General features: G+C 38.5%; 2 protein-coding genes across 2 annotated transcripts; one reads left to right on the top strand and one right to left on the bottom strand.

The window, feature by feature from the left end:
• Positions 1–528: 528 nt before the first annotated feature.
• On the bottom strand, positions 529–2,565 carry Nse4 (Non-SMC element 4). The gene is made up of 9 exons (XM_066733203.1): positions 2,560–2,565; positions 2,489–2,502; positions 1,883–1,971; positions 1,692–1,784; positions 1,485–1,615; positions 1,289–1,406; positions 928–1,224; positions 736–854; positions 529–661 (listed from the first exon to the last, which is right to left on the bottom strand). Exons 1-9 carry the CDS (start codon positions 2,563–2,565, stop codon positions 608–610), a joined length of 921 nt encoding a protein of 306 aa, XP_066589300.1. The 3' UTR covers positions 529–607.
• A 67-nt stretch (positions 2,566–2,632) lies between these two features.
• LOC136776964 (sortilin-related receptor-like) lies at positions 2,633–14,487 on the top strand. Its single transcript, XM_066732924.1, has 6 exons — positions 2,633–2,905; positions 5,187–5,459; positions 5,546–5,707; positions 5,782–11,362; positions 11,437–11,637; positions 11,709–14,487. Exons 1-6 carry the CDS (start codon positions 2,657–2,659, stop codon positions 11,768–11,770), a joined length of 6,528 nt encoding a protein of 2,175 aa, XP_066589021.1. The 5' UTR covers positions 2,633–2,656; the 3' UTR covers positions 11,771–14,487.
• Positions 14,488–18,043: the final 3,556 nt, after the last annotated feature.

Below are 18,043 nucleotides of genomic sequence, written 5' to 3'. Positions count from 1 at the left end.
ATTGTACAGTATTCTATATTGACTCGAAAGTTGTATTATTTTTCTATATAATTATATTTAAAAATTAGTAGAACAGTAAAGATTTTTGTTAAAACCAGATAAAAATCGATTTACCTATAACGATATTGTTTTCAAAACATGGATACTCTGGTAGAGAAAATATAGTAAAAGAATTAAAAGATGAACATAATAGGTCTCTAAGGTTTCACTATTGGGATCTGACACGTGGGCGGAGTCTATATATATAGATAAATAAAAAAACGAATATGGCGCATGAAAGCCTAAGTGTCTAAATGTCTATTGAAATTACAGGAGGGTTATAATGATTTCGATGGAAAATATCTGTACAAACTTTTCTCCCAAATTCAAAAGTTTTAAGATTTTCAATAATAAATTGCAATTTATTGAAAAATATCCATAAGAATCAATGTAAAACCCGGGCTTCCTCTGCTTTCATTTTTTACCGCTTGGAGCGCTTCAACTATGTCAGATCCCAATACATGGGAAGTGGTAAGTATAAAATAAAACTTTGTAATATTGAAAAATTCATTAATACTGTTTACAATATTATATCACGTGCATAGAAAGTACGAGAACATCCTTTATATCAAGTTTTATTACTAATCATTGGTTTCTTGATCCGATATCTGTCTCTTAAAGTCTGAAATAAATGTTTTAGAACACTAGAGACTTTTACTTCACAGATATGAAATTAATTTTATAAGAATTTCTTACCTCCCATTGTTCAATATTCAAGGTCAACACATTTTGTACATTTTGTGGTTTTTCACTTCTTTTCGATTTCGCTATTATCTCTTTACTGCAAAGCTTTACAACAAGCGATCCCTTTTTATCTGTAAAAAATTGACCATGTACATTGAAAATTTAATGTAAGAAAAATATAGTAATATTAGTTGCATGTATTACTTTTGCCCATTTGTATTATTCCATCCCTGATTAAAAAAGAAACATGTAACATATTTTCAACAGTTTTTCCAAAATCTGTTGGGTGCATTGTTAACTCATAAAAATCAAGTTCTGTATCATGAGTCTTATAATATTTAGAGATAATTTTCCTTATTTTTTCAACTGTTTCTTCTAAACTTTCTTCTTGTTTTTTTATTGTTGTAATTTTTTCTGGCTCCTTCACTGGTGCATCAGCCTGTCGTGGTGCTCTCATTTTTTTAACAACTGGCTGGTCCGGTAAATGTGGTTCGAATGTTCCTAAAATAATGTCATATGAGCATTATTTTTTTTGTTTGTTTCAATTTATTTTTTACAAACAAACCTAATAAATTTATCACAGTTGGAACTCTAGGAATAAGCTCTACAGCTTCTTTCTTTAGTAATGACCAGTCTGGACTCTCTAAGTCTGCTGCGCCTGACATGTTCAGTGCATACTCCATCTAATGTAGAAAAAGAGATGTTTTTTGTTTAGAAGATATGCTAAAAACTTACTTTCCTATTAAAATATTACAACTGACCAATTTATTAGCATAATCAGCTATGTTAAACTTATTCACATTACTGGCAATAGATTTTGAACATTTCTGTAAAACATTAGACGATAAGGTCATCGTCTCTGAATCTATCAAGACCTCCTCTTGATTATTAACTGAAATAGGAAAAATTATTGTAAGAAAAGGAAAGTGAGACAAATTTGATGACAGAAAATAATTTAATCAGTATACTTTTATCAGTTAGACTGGTATCAGCAGTTACTGTGTGCGTTTCCTCAATAACTTGCTCCAAGGAATCAACCGATGATTTGTTTGCATTATCCCCTGAAATAAAGCAATATATTTTTATAATATTTGAAACAAATTCCTTACTTCAAAACTGTATGTATTTTACGTAGAATTTGAGCTTGGCATAAAGTTACTTGGAGAATCTCCTTTCTTGCTTTTGGGGATGTAAAGTCTGCTGATTTTCTTGAGGTGTCTGACATTACAACCTTTATACTTTAACTTCCTACAATATTAAAAATAATGAATATTTTTTTATTTAAAAATAAAAAAAAAGGATAGCAGCATCAAGAGGTGTTGCAAAGCGCGGACAAGCGCGGATGCCGTTAGCAGAAATACGGTAACGATACTGAGGGAATTCCGTTCCCCCACTGTGACTCCCAGGTGCTATGTGAGTGAATACGCCTAGGCAACGTAGTGGGAGGACAAAAATCCCGCAGCATCGAAACTTTAAATAGCCTGATTTGCCCCTTGAAGGTTATGTTATGCCAACCATGAAATCATTTAACATAGATGGTTAGCTCACTAACAACATCGATTGCTACAAATGTAACAAAGGTAACAACAAAGAAATTTATCTTATATTTTTCATTTTATTTTAAATATCTAATCAAATATAAATCAATGCCCACTTTTGTAATTCTTCTTGTAAAATATTTACAATTCTTGTAAAGATCAGACGACTATCATGATACATAAATTTCGGTTGTATTGAGGCTCCTGAAAGGAATAGCCTTCCTTACCTCAAATTTAGCCACTTTACAACGCATCTACCATCTAGTATTCGCTTGGTCACATGTAAGCACTACATTACAAGCATAACTACAGCTACAGGTATACAATTCTGGTACAATACAACGAAAGTGGAACGAGTAGAACTGAAAAGCGAAAAATAACTCAGTCCTTACAAGATGGCCGGCCGGATGACTTCGGCCTTTTATAACTTCGCGCTTATTTTTCAATTATTCTTACTAATTACCTGCAACGATGGCAGAAGATACGGCGAAAAAGCTACTACTTTGCATATAAAGGAAAGTGAAAATCACAGGGAACCATTTATTATCGAGAGAAATGAAAATTTCCATGATGACGAAGAAATGTCACAACATCGAGTGCGTAGAGACGATCAACTCAATAACAGTACAGATGTTATTTCCAGGGTAAGTATTTTAAGCTTTATTCAACCAATTTTATTCTTCCTTATTTAATAATTACGCAAGATTTTTTGTTCTTTTCTCTGAACATCCACTTCTTTCCCCTTTTATTCAATAACAATACCAACACGATATTTCTAAGGGTGTATTTATGCGTCATGCACAAAATTCGAGAATTCTACCCTCTACTGAATCAGTATTTAGTCACTTTCGAGAAGTAACGTCTCTGTTTCTTTTGTAGATAGTATTTCTGAAATATCCGCGAGTATTCGTAAACAGTCCTTTGTCTGGGATATTCTAGTGTCTTTAAAATACGATTTAACAATTATTTTTCCAGTACTGTTGTATAATTGAAGTTGTGTCATACATTGACAATAATTTAACTCGTGGAATTTTTTACTTTTACTGTATTATCGAACTAGGAGTATACATTAACCTTTTGTAATTAAATGTTAAATACATTCCTTTTGGAATAAATTCAATACGTTTTACAAATTTCACTGAATTTATAAATAGATTTGATTAAAACAACTCGATTTTTAAATCTTGTATTCCAGTTAAGATTTCGTAATTCTGAATAATCGTTTAGGTGTCAATTATTCGACGATTTCTTCATGTTTTTCGTGGTACTATCTCAACGAATTTCGATGCTCTTCTCTCTTCCTTTGTCAAATTGCCGTGGTAATTTGGTTGTACAAGTTGATATGGTATACCATAGGGGTGTATTTATGCGTCAGAGCAGTCCCACATAATCAGAGTATTATATCCCCTTCCGGAATGAACTCAATCTATCTCAATGAATCACAATAAGTCTTGGATACGAATAACGAAAATCCACATGTTATTTTCAGCTTGTATTTTCTTTTTTTCGCTAATACCGAAAATAAATCCATCAATCTTAGCGACTTATCATCTGCTAATTTGAGATAAAAATCGGACAATTCTTTTATTCTCTTTTAACTTGACTAGTTCTATTTCCATATGCTGGATTCAAAACAATGTTAATTACTTATCTCATATTGTTCATTAATCGAAATACTTCCTATCTATTCGTTGCTTCAAAGCGAATAGTTACGCACCTTATCTGCCCACATTATTCCAACAAACTACGATTATCTATTATTTGTTCTAGAAATGTATTTTTGCTGCATTTTTAGTCATCGCTCGTTTTATAGTTTTATTTTATAAATAAACACTCTTTATAAAAATCTTATCTACTTCTGTTGAAGTAAGCTATAGTGATCTATCTGTAAATTTAATATTATTTTTCTTTGACAAAATTTCGCTTTATGTTTTTATTTTGCGATAACAGAAAACTGTTTACTTCCACGTAGCGTGGAACAGTTTAACTGCTATCGCACTTTTAGTGCACTTGAATTCACTATGGCCTTTATAGGGTTGCGTTTATTTGTCAGAGAGTCCTATACATGTAATTAGAGTATTATATCCTTTTCCGGGCTAAATTTGATCAATCTCGGCGAATCACGGTCTTAACTTAGCTGTCCAGTTATTGACAAGCAGAGGTCACTAACCGCCTTGTATATTTCCCTTCAAGTAAATGCTGCATTTTGAAAGATCGTCGCGCTCGGACAAAGCGCCCGTTATAACTTATCAATTTTTGTTCACCATCTCACCAATAATATACGTCTTTTATTTAGTCTTGCTTCTATCATCATATTCCTTCCACGAATAAATTTATAAAAATTGCTTTTTTTCCTTCTCTTTATCCAATTTGGGAAGCACCTTCTTTTTTTATTACTAATGGTAATGACTAATAGCTCAGAGATTACTGGGAATTATTAGTGTCTACACAATATCATACGCAGTATTGAAGGAACAAAGTAATACAAATTACTGATGATAAGTTTTATTGTTGAGTAGAATTTTTAAAACGTTATTTAAAAAAAGATAAATAAGTTTTGTTTGTACATGCATATGTCTGGCTATATACATATTGCCTTATCTTGAAATGTGAGCCATTAAAAAATAATACGTAGACTCACTGTATAAGCATATGTGTATATATATATATATATATATATATGTATGTGTCTAACATTTCTGATCATATGACGATTAGTCAGCAGCTACTCATGCAGCAACATACACAAGGTATACTTTTTAATCAACAAGCTGAACTTATCTAAATTATTATCTTGATAAAAGAGAGGAAACAATAATTTGAGCTTACTTCTCAGCTTCTGTAATATCTATTATTGGTCAACAAACTTTCTGATTGTAGTTTTTGCTAATTGGTAGCAAAGTATCTATATTTTTTTTTTTTCAGATCAATGCATTGAATGATTCACATCAACAACTGATGGTACATTGGGTTGGCGAAGGCTCTAAAGTGATTATATGCTTGGCAAGAGATAGCACTCCTATAGTAAGGCAAGGAAACAAGTTTTCTGCACCAACAAATCCAAGTGCTGTCTACATAAGCTATGACTATGGAGATACCTTTGTGGATAAGACTCAGTATTTTAAGGTTTCTGATGAGGAAAATGCTAAACTCGCTACACTGGATAAATTCTTGAATCATCCAATGTGGAATTATTATGTGAGCATATCATCTGGGAATAATAATTAAGAAGTATATCAATAGTAAATGAAGCTATTGCTTAACATAATTTTCTTCTTTTCCAGTCTGTTTTTGTGGATAGCACAAATAAACTACTTTTTGTCACATTCGACAATGGATTAACAATCAAAAGGATACCACTGAGCTTTCATCCAAGCGAAATTGCATTTGATGAGTCCAATGTTAAAATGCTTTTAGCTTTGGACAAGATTGATCCTGAAAGAAAAGTTAATATACTCAATATTTCTCTATTTTTAATAATATTTGCCTATTTGATTCTTCTAATAATTTATTATTTTAGCTATGGTATATCGATGATATCTCTCCAGATGCAAATATCATGCCACAATGGAAAATGGTCGACGCATATGTAAAAGCTTTCTTTTTATCAAAGTTCCATCGAGCTCTTTTTGTGGAACGTGCAGATACCACTACTACCAGCAATCTGTTGAAATATGATCTTGCTGACCTGGGTACCGAATTGTTTGATTCGGAAATTCTTCCGACAGTGCCAAAAGGGAATAAGGTACTTTTAAAAAATGTAGAGGATTTCCAAATTAGAGACGAATACATGTTCGCCGCAGTGAAGGGCCCGAGGCAAAATGGTACTTCGCAAAATTTGGATCTGTACATTTCCTACAAAGGACAGAAATTCGTCGTGGCCGAGTTTAATACAGAATTGAACAGGCGAAACTATCATATAGTTGATCTCTCGAACAAACGAGTCTTCGTAGCAGTTTCCCACAGCGATACTATAATCAACCTTTACGTTTCCGAGACGATAAATTCTGAGAAAGCGCTGTTTACTCTGTCACTGGAGAGGATCTTCACCTTCTTCCCGAATAGCACTTGGACAGAAAGCTGGTTGAACGATGTTGCAGACGAGACCTTCACTGATCTGTATAAGGTCGAAGGAATGCGTGGAATTTATATCGCCTCTCAGGTGAAAAATACACCAAAATCATCCACCATCGGTCCGGAACACCTGGTATCTCTTATAACTTACGATCACGGAGTCACCTGGGGTAGCATCAAACCACCCAGTTCGAACCACGAGGGCTACTACATCCATTGCACCAAAGATTGTTCATTGCACTTGAGTCAAGGCTTCAGCCAACTGTATCCAGTAACCAGATCAGTAACTATTATGAGCTCCAAATCTGCTCCAGGGATCATAATGGCTACCGGTGTGATTGGACCAAACATGAAAGGTCATCCAGCGCTCTACGTATCAAGAGACGCGGGTTTAACATGGAAACAAGTTCTAAAGGACTACTATTTCTTCAATATGGGAGACCACGGAGGCATTCTCGTCGCTGTAAAATACTTCAAATCTCGTGGTGAAACCAGAGAGATCAATTATTCGATCGACGAGGGTGAAACCTGGGATGCTTTCACGTTTCACGATGACAAGCTGCGCATTTATGGATTAATGACCGAACCAGGCGAAAACACGACGATCTTCACAATGTTTGGCTCTGAAACTGGCCTTCACAAATGGCTCATAATAAAGATAGATTTGCGCAATGTATTTAAGAAAGTTTGTACGAAGGATGATTTCAAATCTTGGTCTCCGGCTAGTCCAGACCAGCCTGCTATGGCCTGCGTGCTTGGTCGAAGGGAGACTTACCAAAGAAGAGCACCCCGCGTGACATGTTACACTGGGGAGAACTACGACCGACCTGTAAAACTTGAATTCTGTCCTTGCGATGCCAATGACTACGAATGTGCATTTGGATTCACTAGAGCTGGCAGTCCAGCTCACTGTATTCGTAACAAAACGTTGGCCTTGAAAAACTACGATCCTTACGCAATTCCTAATAACTGCAAGCCAGGCCAGTTCTACAAGAGAACGAAGGGATACGTAAAGATCGTCGACGACGAGTGTATCGGTGGTTTAGCGAAGAATTTTGAACCAGACGAGATTCCATGTCCAATAGAGCCCATGCGACAGTTTCTGCTGGTAGCTCAACGCGAACACATATCCAGAATCGACTTGGTAAATCAGTCACTAGAGGTATTACCTGTTCACGACCTGAGGAACGTTATTGCGATAGAATTTGATCTGAAAAACAACTGTCTCTACTGGGCAGATATTGTAAACGACACCATTGGAAGACAATGTTTGAGCGACGGTATGCACTACCCTGAAATTCTTGTAGAAACTGAACTGAGTTCTATAGAAGGAATGGCCTTCGACTGGGTATCGAATGTCTTGTACTTCGTCGATGGTGTACAGATGCGAATCCAAATAATTAGAACAGATATCTCGAATATGGGAAGAATGCGCAGGACGATACTGGGACCAAACGTTCTGCAGAAGCCACGTGGTATAGCTGTGCATCCTATGGCAGGCTACATGTTCTGGACAGACTGGGCACCTGATAATGCATCAGTGTCTCGAGCCAATCTCGATGGTTCCAACGTAAAGCGATTGTTCCAAAAGCCTCAGGTGGAATGGCCCAATGGAATAACTATAGACTACATAGCTGAAAGAATCTACTGGGTCGATGCTCGAGAGGACTACATAGGATCTTCAGACTTTGAGGGAAGGAGCTTCAAGAAAATTATAGAACAAGAGGCTCGAGTTTTGCATCCTTTCGCCGTTGCAGTATTCAAGGACAACATGTACTGGGACGACTGGAAGACTTCCATGATCTACGTTGCTGACAAGGATCATGGTGTGGGTATAAACTCTGTCCTGGGTGCTCTGCCAGGTTTGATGGACTTGAAGATCTTCGCTCATAGCGTGCAGTCTGGGAAGAACAAGTGCGTCAACCAAACGCTTTGCTCCCACATCTGTCTGGGTGCACCAAACGATTCCTACGTTTGTCTATGCCCCGATGGTATGGTCATGACAAACGGCAAATGCATGTGTCCAGGTGATGTCCCACCGAACCCCAATTCCACTTGCCCAAGAGTAGCCAGCACCTGCAAGCACAGTCAATTCCCTTGCAAAAATGGCGTCTGCGTGCCCAAATTCTGGAAATGCGATGGGGATAACGATTGTGGTGATAATTCCGACGAGGACCAATGCAACAGGTCCTCCTGCAGCCCGAATAATTTCGAGTGCGACAATAGTAAGTGCATACCTAAGTACTGGGTCTGCGACTTGGATAAAGATTGTAAGGATGGCACTGATGAGAAGAACTGTACTTATACCAACTGCACCGAGAGTCAGTTCAAATGCGACAATGGCAGGTGCATTTCCAAACGTTGGACCTGCGACGGAGAGGATGACTGTCGCGATGGTACCGACGAGAAGAATTGCCAGAAAAATCCTGTAGCGACTACCTGCAAACCCGAGGAAGTCCACTGCGAATGGAACAACGCGACCACTTGCATCCCAGCGTCGTGGAAGTGCGACGAGGAGGTCGACTGCGCCAATGGCGAGGACGAGGCTAATTGCGACAGTATGGTTTGTCAGGACTGGCAATTCACCTGCCAGAAATCAAACCGTTGCATCTACCAGTCGTGGGTGTGCGATGGTGAACACGACTGCGCCGATGGCTCGGACGAGAGGAACTGCACGAAGACACCTGTCTTGATGACCACTGTCGAACCCCTCTTACCATCTAAGAATTGTAACGACTATGTTTTCAGATGCGATAACGAGAAGTGTATACCCTACTGGTGGAAATGCGATACCGTGGATGACTGTGGAGATGGCTCTGATGAGTTTGGCTGTCCCTCCAGCAAAGACGTTACCACTGACTTGCCATCTACGGTTACAACGGAGCAATCGAGGATTTGCAAAGAGCACCAGTACCAGTGCTACAATGGTCTTTGTATCGAAAGCTCCTGGGTCTGCGATGGGTCCCAGGACTGCTCGATGGGAGAGGACGAGCGTCATTGCGCTGATTACCATGTCGGTTGCAGCTCTGAACAGTTCATGTGTCGCACCGATGGCTCCTGCGTTCCTTTGACGGCCATTTGTAACAGCATCGAGGAGTGTCCTGATGGTAGCGATGAGTTTGGTTGTCATACGGATGTACCACCACCGCCAGCTACTCCTTCTTGCTACTTTGGACTGTTCCCTTGCGATGGAACGCGGTGCTTCCCTCTGGCCGCCTATTGCGATGGAAATCCCGACTGTTACGATGGCTTCGACGAGAACAACTGCGAGAAGAACAACTCTCGTGTATACCAGGTCCTTATAATGGGTGTGGACGGAAAGTCCATCAACGCTACGAGCCTCTATCTCTTTTGGATGGTCCCCATTCATAGTAACATCAGTTTCGAGTTCCTCCCCTCGATAGCTCTCGTCGAGCCCAACAGCACCTGGAAGAACGCTTCTAGTTGGATCGAAGACACCAAGTATCAATTTAATAACCTTGAGCCTTATACGAGGTACAATCTTACAGTTTATGTGAGGGTGAAGGGAGACACCACTGTCTTCCCTCCAGCCAAGTATTACACGTCCATGACGGGTGAGAGTGCACCGTCCCCACCATGGAACGTCACTGTCATTCAAAAGAATGGTACCAAGGTCGAGATCAGTTGGCGTCCACCGAAGAAACCCAATGGACCGATTACTGGCTATGAAGGTTACGTCACACCTCCTATTCCACCGATGCACTTATTCTGGCAAAAGACATCGGCCATTTTGGAATTACCGTTCGAGGGCGGAAAGAACTATTCGTTCTGGGTGGTTGCGAAGAATAGAGAATTCGAATCTGATATTTCTAAGGTAGTCACACTGACATTCGATGCCTCGGCTTTGCAGTTGGATCTCATAGAAGATTTGAAAGTACTCAATGTTAGCAACAGCTCAGTCGCGCTTACTTGGAAGAAGGTAAAGGACGCCGATGGGTATCATGTGATGTCAAGGGCCACTCTACAATATCCAGCTATGAGACCTCTTTTAACGCAGAATAACATAATTGTCGTTAATAACTTGTCACCAGGAACATCGTACACCTTCGAAGTAAGCACGACCAAGAAGAATTATGTTGGAAAGGTCAGTAAAGTGTTGGCTCAGACGGAAGGCTCTCCGCTTCCTGTTATAACCAATCTAGAGTCTCAATTGATAAAGTCCGATGGTACCACCGTGAAGCTCAGCTGGGATCCTCCAAAAAGCACGAAAAAGCTCAAATGGCAATACGCCATTTATTATGGATTAGACCCAGAAAGCATTTTCAAGGAGTATAAACTACTCACGAAGAACCTGACAGCTACTATTAGGGACTTAGAGGCTTGCGAGAATTACTTGTTTTCTGTGGGTGTTTACGGGGAGTACGGAGCTGGCCAATTGAGTCTTTTCAGCCGTGTTAGCACCCATTACAATCCTCGAGCACCACCCAAAAGACTGAGGGTTACCGCGTCGGACAAGATGGAGTCCATCATAGTCTCTTGGGACGCAAGCTGTTCCACCATAGACGAACCGATAAGCTACACGATCTCTGTAAAGGAAACTACCTTGGGGTCAAATGTAACCTTCACTTTGCCACCTACCAATGAAACACTCATGAAACATCCCTTCAGGAACGTCAAGTACGGCGGCAGATACGAGATTACTGTGGCCACCGATGTTAAAAATGCCATCCCCACTGAACCAGTGATTTATTTGGCTCCTCCGCTTCTGCCACCGCGTCTGGTAGATGTTTCTTATAGAGAAGATGGAACTTACTACGTATACTGGCAGGAACACTCGTTCTCCGAGGATGTAACGAAGAACACAAAGTTCCACTACGAGATTCTCGTAGCCGAGAACTCCCGGACGATCAATGTGAGCACTGCAAAAGTCTTTACTAGGGAAGAACCACCCTTCGTTTATCCGAACGCCAAATTCGGAGTCATATATTCATTCGCGGTTAGACTCGTTAGTGAAGAAGGTCGCAAGAGTCAACTGAGCGAGACTGTGAACAGAGAAATCCCTACAGGTAAGTGTAAATAGCTAAAGCAATAATATTAGATTTACTATTGGTGTTAACAAATCTCTATTGTTCAATACAAGCATGGCCAATCAACATGAGCACTTCCAACATTCTTTCTCTTGCCATACCAATTTGCCTATTGGTAGTTGCACTCGGATCTGCATTAGCGTACTTCGTCATTCGACATAGAAGACTCTCTAATAGCTTTACGCAATTTGCGAATAGCCATTATGATACGAGAAGAGGTCAAGCTACATTCCCTGGTACCACAGATGCCCTAGGTAATTTACGAGAAATTCTCTCTTGTGCTATATATATACCAGACTAGTAACATCTCTATTTTCTATTTTAGAAGAAGAAGATAGTCCTGTCATACGAGGCTTTTCCGACGACGAACCGCTGGTAATAGCATGAGCATATTTCTAACTCAATTTGTTTACATGCTAGGAACATTGCGTAAATATACTATTATAATTTTTAAAACTATACATAAGTCTTCGGCAAATGAGAACGGTAAGCTTTCATGAATTTGGTTTTTTAGTCTAGTAACAAGTGTAATATGTTCTGATTTTTAGTTAATTTTATCGTTTCAAAACACTTTCATGAAAGCTTTGCAAAGCATTTCGTTAATGTATGTTGTAGAGATATGGTACATATATACTATATATGTATATATTTATATATATAGCGTACATGTCGAAATAGTATATGTATATGGAATATGATAATTTTAAACTTGAATTTATAGTAAATCTGCTGGGCTGATGATGATCAATAATAATGGTCTATAAAGAGCGTGTGAATTTGAAGCAATGTGTACATAGCGAATGTGTTCTAAAAGCTACAAAATTAAAGTCTTAGAGAGGCCATAAATGATTCTATTGAACGTTTTCCTGTATGTATACATGCATATAGATATCTCTGTAGTATGGTGTGTATATGTATGGAAAAAAGGGATGAGCGCTTGTGCAAGAGAGAATTAATAGTATTTGTTGTGACAGAATTGAACTTTTCTCAAGATCGTATTTTTATTCTGTTTGATGAGGATAAAGAGAGAGTGAGGAAAAGGAGAGAGAGAGAGAGAGAGAGAGAGAGAATGTGTATGTATGAGTATGGGTGCGTATGTAGAGTTCTACTGGTAAGCAGCCTATATTGCGATAACTAAATTTGACACGTCATTATCTGTAACAATTAAGCATTGATTAAGCAACAATGACAGAATTCCGAGTCATGCATATGGGCGTATAAACTTGGTAACATACGCAACAAAAGCTATGGGTTATGTCAGCTCTGCTTGAATCTGAACGCGTATCCAAAATCAGTCCTTTCCAGTTAAATGTGAGGATTACACAAATTGGTGGAAAAGCCAGGGGTTTGCATATTATAAGTTGCCAAATTGTGATAAGTTAGCGAAGAAGCGTTCGGGACGTTGCTACAAATTTATATTTCTGGTCATATCATAATTCTTCAAAAGTTCCTGGTCAATACTCAACCAGATCCATAAATATTTCGGTAAGAGAAAGTGATCATTTTTAATTCTAACATTAATAGTTAAGTAAATGGGAAATTAATGTTACAGTTGATGATTTTTTTACACTTAACAATTATGGAAAGCTAATTTTTTTATATTCTTTATGCATAATAGATTAAAAGTATTTGACGCAAGGTGCCCAATTGTATTTTTCCAACGTTGTTTAATTATCATAGGTTCCGACTGATGGCTGCAGTCTGTAGGGACTTTAGCATATTATTATTATTATTTTATATGGAAAAGGAGTTTTCCGGAAATGGAACTCGTAGACTGGATCTTTTTTTTTGCATACTATCTTTTATTTGTGAGGATTCGAAAAAGACAAATTTGGAATGTTTTCTAGAATGTTTTTTAGGAAACATTTGATGCAGCGAACTAGATAATGTCTTTTATTTTGATTTCAATATAATTTGTCTGTATATTAATTAAAATTGTTATCTGTAATTTGCTCAGTAAGCTAAAGGATAAGAATAAGCGAATTCTATGGCGTGTTTTTATTCATGGTAGAATAAGATAAGAAGTGCCAATGACATTAAAGAATTATGCTTCCCAAATATTAATAAAAAGTATTGTACATAATTATAAAAATTATCAAAAGTCGAGGCATACATTTATATTACCGGTTAAAAGTATGAGATCATCGAATCACAAACATATTGCGGGAACAATAAAAACAGATTTGCAAATAAATACAAAATGTGTGTTACATTTATTTTCATCATTTTATTTTTAGTATAAAATTTCTTAATCTTGATTATTTACTGCACGCTTAAAATTTGCAAATGATTTAAAATGAATAATCTCATACTTTTCACACAGTTTAAGTATTTCTTTTATATAAGATTTGCATCTATTATTATCACACAATAAAGATTTATTTGTTGAAAAGAAAGGATGAACGGTCGACTATCCAAAAATATAAAATTTACTTGTGTTTTGTTTAGCTGACAAAATGCAAACTTGATTTTCTTCCGAGATACCAGCCCATACCTGGATAGAGAGAAAATTACATTTTGGTATTTTGAATATAGAAAAAGTCTGGAAGGACAGCGAATTCGACGAGTTTGTAAGAAACCAACAAAAACAAGAAATTATCGCAAGTAAGCAAATAGAATTATAGCCTAGTAGGTGAAAATTCGCTTATTCTCTGTCAACTTTAAAAATTAAGCAGCGATAAATTTAAGCAGTATTGTCGAGCCACCACGCAACAAGGTCCCACATTCACATTGATCAACGTCCAGTGGACGATGGACCGCGTTACAAAAATTTCATTCTAAATAATTCTGGACTATAAAAAAGCATTACTTTTTCTAACATCTTCAAATTAATCTATCTCGAGTATACTGCATTTCCAATGATAAATACGTCTGAAGAAGGAGAAAATGGTTTTTTATATATTTGGACAATTCTTATATAAAATTTAATGCATATATATAAATATACACTAAATAACATAATATATGTAAACAAAAAATGACACATTATATATTATAATAGTTAGTGATTATGTGTAAATCTAAAAATCTATAGTAAATAAAACAGTGATATATAAACAATAAATATAATATATTTGCGTGTAAATAAAGAAGGTTAAGGAAGATTTTGATGTTGTTTTCATTTAATGTTACCCGTATGTACACACTGTTTCTCGAATACGCGTGCAAGGACAGACCGGTTTGTGGATGTGTAGGGTGAACGATTTGAGAAACGTATCGTTATGATTTTCTAACGTAGTATTACGCCGCTCGATCAGGAATAATAATAGGAAAAAAAACCCTTCGGCTCTCTCATAACCTCGCAATTTGCCCGGAAGAATCCGACCTTTGTGACTCGGCGTACAAATTAAAGGTCCAAGAAGTGGAACACGAAAAGAACTGTTTCGTTAATTCGTGATCGTGACAGTCCAATTTTGCGCTGCTGCATTCCAACCTACACGCGTGCCATGTTTATTCCTTTTTTTGCAAACCGTTATTTTGCGTCTCCCTCGCTTCTTTTTTGATTCTTTTGTTGTTTTCACGGGGACGCGACGTGTATAGGCAAGATTAAAAAGCAATTTAGCACATTCGCAACGGAGTAGAAATAGGCACTGAATGGGGGGACTATTATTTTAAACGTATATTTACAAAGTTTTGCCTCTAATAAAATTCAATGTGGGGTTAAATTAAGTGATTCTTTTCGAGTATGGTAGGAAGATTCCTCTAATAAGAATCTTCGTGTCGGTCTGCTATTTACTCGCTGATCTTCCGAGTTAGATGAGTGTGTATATTTGCGCATATACAGACTGTAATTGGGGTAAACAATTATCATTACGGTACAATTGCACGTGCGTAGCCCATTCCTAGCTACTATTTCGCGGAACAAAGCACAATGATACCTAGCCGCGACCCTCCGTTCTCGCTAACAAAGCCTCGTTATCGGGAAATCCTTCGAATCCTCAATACCGATTATCCAAACGGAAACAATGGTTATATTGCTGTTGAAATTAGGTTAAGGAATCATCTATTTATAAAGGAGAATTTTTGGAATCGAAGAGAGATTCATGATGGTATAAGGAATTTATTAGTACTTTTCTTTTACATTATGTTAGTTTGCATAATGAGCTAGCATAACCCTGAGTTCTCTTCCCTCTTCCTCTTATGCTCGCCTTTTTCAGAATTTAAGCGTTTCTGCCTACTAACGGCACATTCTTCCTTTTCTACGAAACTCAACCGTGCACCACGACCCGTTAATATCTTTCCTATTATATTCCAATTTCCGCTGGGACTAGCACACTTTTCAAAAGGTACCACCACCATTGCCACTCCACTCGTCGAGTCAATTCTACTAGAGATAGAGAGATTGAGCTATTCTTCATGATTTTTCTTGGCTCGCCGCTTTATCGCTGTGAAGTTTGCCTTTCACACTTCAACGCCCTCTGTGAAATTTTGATGGAAGAGGGCACGCACACAGTATAGGACCAACGCTAGGGACCCCTATCTCGCCGCACAGTTTATCTTTTTTGCTTCCAAATATCTGCACATTTTTGTGGAAATTATGCCTTTAAATAAAGAGTTATCGAAGAACTGGTTACAAAATTGATGGGGAGCAAAGCGAAGGACATGGTAACCGTTCGGCGCGGCACGATTCATTCGCGTGCCTTCTTGAGGCTCTCGGAGGCGTGAAGCGTCTCGGAAACATGATATTAGCCCGTAATTTACGTGACCATAACCGACTCCATGGCCGACGAGCGAATCCTCCACTCGCTTGTACGAAATATCAGCAAATCTAATAGTATAAGATTCAGCATTTAAGCTTTCGCCATTTTAATACTTACGTCGTTACAAGAAACGCTTGTCAAAACCATCGTTCGATTCTTGGCGGGAAAATAACCTTCCACATTTCCGGTTTACGAGAGTAATTCCAGTTGTAAACGTTGAATTTTAATGAAGCGCTTATTTCTACTGCGAGGGGAGAAATGTTTCAGGAAAACACTTAAATCTTGTTTTATGCTAATTCACAAATGCACGAAGCAGCTTTAAACATTTATTATTGTTTGTTTTTAGGTTATGCGTGTTCCGGTTAACGCAAGCCAGCCTAACGAGAACTCACTGTACACAGGTGCCAAAACAACTCTTAAGGTGGCTTGTTCTATGCTAATATATTCCTTTTACCAAAATTCGACAAGTTTTTCGACTTTCCATTGTTTTTTTCTGCCAAAATATCCTGCTTAATGAGTTTCATGAAATTTGAATGAACAAAGAAACATCTCTGGTCTGATTCCTTGACCCGCAAAATTGCTGGGCAATGTTTCGTGAGAATGGGAGAAACTGGGGGAAAAACAGCCGCACGGCTTTTTCATACCTTGATGGAGGACTCATACGCTCCTTATCTGCACATATACGTTAATTAATTATTTCTCTCCCTTTATGTAATGTGAGAATCATTGACCGAAATGAAATATTATCGCTTTAAAGAGAAAGAGCTATTCCCGATCAAATCCCGTATGCATATGCGGTAAACGAATGAAATTACAGTATTTCTGTTTGTTTTACTATTTTACTTATGGATTCAATTTACTGGTTGATTATGCGCGCCTGTGAAATGAGGAAAATGTATTTTTTACTCGACTGTTCTACTTGCGAGCGATATCTCAATTTGCTTTGAGAGCCACAAGGAGGTTTGAGAGCTCGCATATCCATTAGCGAATGGAGCATTACGAAGCGAAGAGATGAGATTCGCGGATACGCAGCAAGAGATATCCGACCGAAAATCCTTTCTCCGGAGCGTATGATAGCAGGGAGAGGCGAGACACGAATCTCCACTTCGGGGTCGGCCTGGAAGTGCCGGGGGCCCGTGGGAACTTGGGGGAGAGAAGGAGGACACTCGAATGGCAGGGCAGCCAGAGCGGTCCAAGCCCACCAAGTCCCCACTATTAAATGCTAGAGTCACATCCAGACCGAACCGCCAGTGTTACCTCGACACTTACCTGAGACTACAAAGCACCGATCGATCCAACTTGCATCATACCGCGTTGAACCTGGAACAAAATCAAGTCGGTTAATCTCCATAGACAGATAAAAGTTATTTTTTCACCCGGGTCGTCAAAGAATTCCGGGCTTCTGGAAATAAGTATCCATAGCCGGGGTGATGGCGTTCTTCTCAGACCTTTCGAAAGGTAACAGCAGAGTCGAACTATCAGCGAAGAAGTGGAGCACGTGAATCTCTGATTCGCGGCTTTTTACGACGATTGCAAAAGGAAGATCGAAGTCGACTAAGAAGCACCATTGGAGATTTCACGGAATCGTCTCGGCAAAGTAGACTGGATACTGGTTGTGCGAGGCCAGATAAAATTTCTAAGGAAGCAAGGAAGCAAGGAAGGAAGAAGAGAAGAGGATACGAGTGATAGGATTGCTTGGACAGGATCGCGACACGGTTAATGAGCAAGGACACGAGTAGCGTAGGCGAAAGAAGGGAACCGATCCCCACTATTAAATGCGTCGCGGTGCGGCAAGCACATCGGGGCCGGGGGCGGCACAACAGTCAAGAGCATCCAGCCTCAGTGCAATTTCAACTTCAACGTCCGCGAGTCTAGTGCGAAACAACAGAATCACGCAACGCTCACACTCGTTCGGACCTTCTTCGCTCGTCCCCACATTTTCCACGGGCACAGACACCAA

Source organism: Prorops nasuta, unplaced genomic scaffold, assembly GCF_024137725.1.
Source record: "Prorops nasuta isolate Cenicafe-Biocafe unplaced genomic scaffold, Cenicafe_Pnas_1.2 PNAS00010, whole genome shotgun sequence".
Taxonomy (NCBI): domain Eukaryota; kingdom Metazoa; phylum Arthropoda; class Insecta; order Hymenoptera; family Bethylidae; genus Prorops; species Prorops nasuta.
The sequence above is the reverse complement of the archived record's forward strand: the minus strand, read 5'-3'. Positions and strand labels throughout refer to the sequence as shown.

Coding starts and splice junctions, on each gene's coding strand:
- Nse4 (XM_066733203.1), bottom strand. Junction 1,785..1,882: donor CAAGAAAGGAGATTCTCCAA/GTAACTTTATGC, acceptor GCTTTATTTCAG/GGGATAATGCAAACAAATCA. Junction 1,407..1,484: donor CTGATTATGCTAATAAATTG/GTCAGTTGTAAT, acceptor TTTCTACATTAG/ATGGAGTATGCACTGAACAT.
- LOC136776964 (XM_066732924.1), top strand. CDS start 2,657: ATGGCCGGCCGGATGACTTCGGCCTTTTATAACTTCGCGCTTATTTTT. Junction 11,363..11,436: donor GAACAGAGAAATCCCTACAG/GTAAGTGTAAAT, acceptor GTTCAATACAAG/CATGGCCAATCAACATGAGC. Junction 11,638..11,708: donor TGGTACCACAGATGCCCTAG/GTAATTTACGAG, acceptor TTTCTATTTTAG/AAGAAGAAGATAGTCCTGTC.